Source organism: Triticum urartu, chromosome 4A (genome assembly GCF_056163025.1).
Source record: "Triticum urartu cultivar PI428250 chromosome 4A, HENAU_Tu73, whole genome shotgun sequence".
In the NCBI taxonomy this organism is placed as follows: domain Eukaryota; kingdom Viridiplantae; phylum Streptophyta; class Magnoliopsida; order Poales; family Poaceae; genus Triticum; species Triticum urartu.
In genome coordinates, this window is record NC_141876.1 from 124453142 (window position 1) to 124459414 (window position 6273).

Genomic DNA, 6273 nt, shown 5'->3' on the forward strand with positions numbered 1-6273 from the left:
TAGATCTGAAATAGGAAAGCGCGCTCATCGAGTTCATCCGTGAGAACAGAGACATGTTTGCATGGAAGCATTCTGACATGCCAGGTGTACCGAGGGAACTCGCTGAGCACACTCTTAATATAGATCCTAAGTTTAAACCGGTCAGGCAGTTTCTCCGCCGCTTCAATGAAGAAAGGCGCAAGGCTATTGGTGAGGAGGTAGCCCAGCTTTTGGCAGCAGGGTTCATTGTGGAGGTTTTTCACCCTGAGTGGCTAGCTAATCCGGTGCTGGTACTTCAGAAAAATGGCACTGGCGTATGTGTGTGGACTACACAGATTTGAACAAGGCCTGTCTGGCTGATCCCTTTGCTCTCCCTCGTATTGATCAAATCATTGATGCTACGGCGGGTTGTGATCGTTTGTGTTTTATGGACGCTTATTCTGGTTATCATCAGATCAAAATGGCAGTTAAGGACCAGGAGAAGACAACTTTCATAACTCCATTTGGAGCCTTCTGCTATGTATCAATGCCTTTTGGGCTCAAGAGTGCCCAGGCGACTTATCAGCGTTGTGTACAGAATTGTCTTCATAATCAGATTGGGCGCAATGTTCATGCTTATGTGGATGATATTGTGGTGAAGTCCAGAAAGGAGGAAACATTGATAGGTGACTTGAAGGAGACTTTTGATAACCTCCGGGTTTATAAGATGATGCTTAATCCGGCCAAATGTCTCTTTGGTGTCCCGACAGACAAGCTTTTGGGCTTTCTAGTGTCTAACAGGGGCATTGAAGCTAATCCGGAGAAGATCACAACTATTACGTCTCTGGCTAAACCGGCGTGTATTAACGATTTTCAGCGGCTGGCGGGTCATATTGCAGCATTGAGCCGGTTTATCAGCCGTTTGGGAGAAAAGGCAATTCCTCTGTATCAGATGATAGAAAAGACAGACCATTTCGTCTAGAGTCACTACTAGGAAAATGCTTATAGATAGAAGTTTACCAGTAGCGCCTGTTTATGACCCTACGCTACTAATATTTAGCAGTAGCGCTGGGTAGGAAACACGCTACTACTAATATATAACAGCAGCGTTTGTTTGCTTGGGCCGCGCTACTGTTAGATGGGCCGCAGGGCAAAAGCAGTAGCCCACTTAGCTGTAGTGTTTTTTTTGAACGGGCGCTACAGTTGGTGGGCTTAGCAGTAGCGCCAGCCTCTAAACAGCGCTACTACTAGAGCAAAAGAAAACCGGCCCGAGCGCCCCCGCACCCCCTCACACTCTCACAATCGATCCCCTCTGCCCGACGATGCCGCCACGGTTAGGGTTCGTCCCCGGCCGCCTCACCCCTATCGACGGTGCCGTGCGCCGCCACCACGCGCGGTCGCCTCTCGCCTACTCCGACGCTCCAGCCCCGTTAGTCCCCCTCGATCTCCTCCTCCCTACGCGCGCCACACTAGCTAGGCTCCAATTGATTTTCCGCGACGGCTCGCCATGTTTTGGGATTTAGGGATTGCACGGTGGCTCCGTGTTTTGATGCGACATGCTCCTCGCGTGATTGGGGAGAGAGTAGAGAGAGGGGTTAGGTGAGAGAAGTAGAGGCTTTTTGTTGCTCACCGAAACTTAGGAGAGAGTAGAGAGAAGTAGCTAGAGAAGTAGAGGCTTTTAGCACATATAATTGAAACTTGGGTTTCAATTCTTGGCTGCTGCCCCTAGAGGAGTGGTGGCGGCGGCGGTGCCTAGTGTTCTAGGGTTTAGAGAGGGGGCGTCCATGTCGTGACTATTGTTTCCGACATTTAGGATCATTGATGTAGTACTTGTAACTACTTGTCATTCCTTCGCTGGAACAACCATAGTGCTCGACCGTAGAATCGTGAGCATTTTTTAGCTTTGATATGACAACAACGGTTGAGGGTTTCAATTCTTGGCTACTGCCACTAGCTTCTTTGTTGATGCACATAAAGATATGACCAAGAAGCCCTCACTGTTATGTGGTTTCATGGAAAAATCAATGCTTGATTCGATGCTCTCTTTCAGGTTGAAGAGAGTATATGTATGTGGTGATGCTCAAATTGCTAAGTTCTTATGATGCTGTTAGTGAGCCCATTTTTGGTAAATTTCAGAAAAAGAAAACACAGATAGATAGAGAGTTGTATCTAATCGAAAAGGGGGGGTGTTTGCCTTCTATAGTTTTAATTATTGTGCATCTGATGCCAAAGGTGGAATGGATGTTTACTTATTGTGTTCTGGCTAAGCTGGTTCAACTTTTGGATGTGGGAATAGATAAAGTGTTCCCCTGGACTGAACTTTATGTTTACTTTTTAGTTGTTATTTTGCTTGCCATGTGAACAATAGCTATGAAAACTTTATGTTTACTTTTTGGATCGTTAATCCGTTAATCATATTGCTTTAGGGAAATGGCGCCACCGCCACCACCACCATGTCGACAGTGCAAGTCAAGGTGCGCCAGCAGCCTTGCAACTGGCACGCTGTTTGGCATCTACTTCGAGTCTAGTTTTCTTCATGCGGCGGTAATAAATTATATGAAACTAGTAACTACTATTTTATTTTTAGTGTTATTGGCATTAATGCATCGTGTATATATCATTTTGCTTTTTGTACATAGATCATCCCATGCAATGTGAGGTCAGAATTCAACAATCTGACTGGAGACTCTGTGACCTTTGAGGCTCCTGGGGCCCCCTACACTATGGAGATCGAGAAAGGACGAAAGATGACGCAGGTGGGAGGAGATGGATGGGTCCGTTTCATCGACCACATGCGTATCACCGGTGGTGAGTTGATCAGCTTCTCCTTCAGAGCTGAAAGACCCAAGCTGGTCGTGATTTATGTCAACAAAGCAAAAGATTATGAGGATGATGAGGATGATGACGACCCACTCGGTGATGCCATCGTAGCTCAAAGAATGAAGTTGAGCGAGGAGGAGGTGTGCAACCTGTGGGACATCATTCCGCCACGTGCTGACTTTGTCGGGGTGCCATTCGTGACCCGCCTGACAAGTACCATGGTTGATCGGCATATCATGGTATGTTGCATTTACTGTAGTTTTTAGAGTAATTTGATGATATGCTTTATTGTTATACTTAGTTTAGAGTCCGATGATATATATGCTTAGTGAATCTTATATGCTTTATTGTTATACTTATTGTAGAGTCTGATGATATATATGCTTAGTCAATCTTATATGCTTAGTGAATCTTATATGCTTAGTGAATCTTATATGCTTTATTGTTATACTTAGTGTAGAGTCCGATGATATATATGCTTAGTGAATCTTATATGCTTTATTGTTATACTTAGTGTAGAGTTCGATGATATATATGCTTACTCAATCTTATATGCTTAGTGAATCTTATATGCTTAGTGAATCTTATATGCTTTATTGTTATACTTAGTGTAGAGTCCGATGATATATATGCTTAGTGAATCTTATGTGCTTAGTGAATAATATATGCTTTATTGTTATACTTAGTGTGGAATGTGTGAGGCTACTTATTAATTGATATGTTTTTCTTATTCAGAAATTGTCAAAGAGCCTATCTGAGAGTTGTGGTATCAAGCCTGATGAAGAAGGCTCTGCTGGAATACGCCATACCGCAAGGGGCTCCGTCACCACTTGTGCGTACGGCGTGGACACGGACGGTCACACACACTTCAACTCGGTTGGGTGGAAGAGCTTCCTCGTCGGCAAGAATCTTCATGTTGGACAGGCAATCCTAATTACTATCAGGAACACCCACCGCCCAGGCTTGAGGATGATGGTCGTCATCGACATCATCTAGAACTTCATATGCATGCGTGTGGCTGTTGAACCATATATATGCTAGTATGACTACCTAGTAGACTTATCAACGATGATCTATCCATGCATTGTTGACTACTATATGAGTTTGTGAGATTGTGTGGTTATATTAAATGTGGTACTGTCGTTAATGTTTGTGAGATGGTTCTGTGAACTTAGTTTATTTGCAGTGGACTTGTCTTGATTTCCATGAATATTGCACCTGACTGCTTTTTTATTTTTTATTTCTATTTGCCGAGTTGTAGCGTGGGGAGAAAATAAGGCGCTACTACTACGTGATGATAGTAGTAGCGTTGGTGGAGAAATCGGCGCTACTAATGAGTATTTTAGCTGCAGCTCTTGTTTAGAAACGCGCTACTGTTAAATAATAGCTGTAGCGCCCTAGCAGTAGCGCGGGTGCCCGCGCTACTGGTATGTAAAAAACCAGTGCCACTAGTAAGCTTTTCTCTAGTAGTGAGTGATGCTGCCGATGAAGCCTTTGAGAGTTTAAAACGGCAGCTAGCTGAGCCGCCTATCCTTGCTGCTCCTGTTGAGAAAGAGCCCCTACTGTTATATGTGGCTGCTAATGCCCGAGTTGTTAGTGTGGCTATTGTGGTGGAGCGCAACGAGGCTAGAAAGGAGTATCCGGTTCAACGGCCGGTTTATTACATCAGTGAGGTACTGATTGAGTCCAAGCAGAGGTACCCACATTGGCAGAAGCTGGTGTATGGGGTTTTCATGGCAAGCCGGAAGCTCAAGCATTATTTTCGGGGTCAACCTATCACGGTGGTCAGTTCTGCCCCCTTGGGGGATATCATCCAAAACAGGGAAGCCACTGGCCGAGTCGCCAAGTGGGCTATTGAGCTTGGACCTCACGGGTTAAAATATACGCCTCGCACAACAATCAAATCCCAAGCACTTGTGGACTTTATCAATGATTGGACAGAGTTGCAGGCATCAGAGGAAAAGCCAGATAACACTTATTGGACTATTCATTTTGATGGGTCCAGACAATTGGAGGGCTCGGGGCTGGAGTCATATTAACTTCCCCACGAGGTGATAAGTTTTGTTATGTTCTCCATTTAATGTTCCTTCCACTAACAATGCAGCTGAATATGAGGCCTTACTCCATGGTCTTTGAATGGCTAAGGAGATGAATTTAAGCCGGGTTAAGTGCTTTGGTGACTCGGACCTGGTAGCTCAACAGGTGTCTGGCACTTGGGATTCCAAGGATCCACTCATGGTGGCGTATCGATGAGAGGTGGACATAGTGGCTGGTCATTTCAAGGGTTATCAGGTTGACCATATAGACTGGCGAAAGAATGAAGCAGCGGATGCTTTAAGTCGCTTAGGCTCTCAACGTAAGCCGGTGCCGCCCAATGTCTTTCTGGATGTGCTACATAATCTGTCAGTCAAGATACCTACAGAGGAGGATTTGGTTGTTCCTGACCCAGAGGCTCAATTGGTGGTGGCTCTTCACATTATCCTAGATTGGACAGTCCCATACCTGGCATACATGAACCGTGGCGAGTTACCGGATGATGAAACTTTGGCCCGGCAGATAATCTGGGGATCCAAGTCAATGACCATTATCAATGGGAAGTTGCATCATTGCAGTGTAACATGGGCGTTTAAGAGTTGTGTGTCTCCTCAGGAAGGCTATGAGATTTTGCATGAGATCCACGAAGGAGATTGTGGTCACCACGCCGGTTCAAAATCCTTGGTAGCTAAGGCCTTTCGTCACGGTTTCTATTGGTTGATGGCTCATGCTGATGCTGAGGATTTGGTAAAGAGGTGTGACGGTTGTCAGAAGTTTGCACGGTGCGCTCATGTTCCGACTCAAGAATTAAGGATGATTCCAATCACTTGGCCGTTTGCAACTTGGGGGCTGGATATGGTTGGGCCCTTTAAGAGGTCCAAGGACAAGAAGACCCACCTACTGGTGGTGGTTGATAAGTTCATCAAGTGGGTAGAGGCAGAGCCAGTCAGTAAGTGTGATGCGGCCACGGCGGTTCAATTCATCAAAAAGGTGATCTTCTGTTTTGGTTTTCCACACAGCATCCTAACTGATAATGGTACTAATCTGTCCAAGGGTGCTATGGAAGAATTTTGTCAACGTGAGCACACCTGGCTTGACGTGTCACCAGTGGCTCACCCCTAATCTAATGGTCAAGTAGAGAGAGCCAATCAAGAGATTTTGAGAGGCATCAAGCCCCGGCTTATGGTTCCTTTAAAGTGGACGCCGGGCTGTTGGGTGGAGGAGTTACCTTCCGTGTTATGGAGTATCAACACCACACCGAACAGATCTATGGGTTACACGCATTTCTTCATGGTTTACGGAGCAGAGGCGGTTCTCCCTAGTGACATCCGTCATGACTCGCCCCGTGTGGCGGCTTATGTTGAGCTGATAATGAGAAAGCACATCAGGACTCACTGGACCTGTTAGATGAGGAGCGTGATCTCGCAGCGGCACGTTTGGCGATTTATCAACAAGATCTGC

The 6273-nt window shown here is 45.7% G+C and overlaps 1 protein-coding gene across 1 annotated transcript; it reads left to right on the forward strand.

Annotated features, from left to right (window-relative positions):
* The first annotated feature begins 1280 nt into the window (after positions 1-1280).
* LOC147975071 (uncharacterized) lies at positions 1281-3954 on the forward strand. The gene is made up of 4 exons (XM_087519600.1): positions 1281-1387; positions 2385-2502; positions 2598-3017; positions 3514-3954. Exons 1-4 carry the CDS (start codon positions 1281-1283, stop codon positions 3772-3774), a joined length of 906 nt encoding a protein of 301 aa, XP_087375726.1. The 3' UTR covers positions 3775-3954.
* Positions 3955-6273: the final 2319 nt, after the last annotated feature.

Bases quoted from the DNA above. Each gene is read 5' to 3' on its own strand.
- LOC147975071 (XM_087519600.1), top strand. From the start codon at position 1,281: ATGCCGCCACGGTTAGGGTTCGTCCCCGGCCGCCTCACCCCTATCGAC. The intron at 1,388-2,384 runs GTTAGTCCCCCT...ATATTGCTTTAG, and splicing joins TACTCCGACGCTCCAGCCCC to GGAAATGGCGCCACCGCCAC. The intron at 2,503-2,597 runs GTAATAAATTAT...TTTTGTACATAG, and splicing joins CTAGTTTTCTTCATGCGGCG to ATCATCCCATGCAATGTGAG.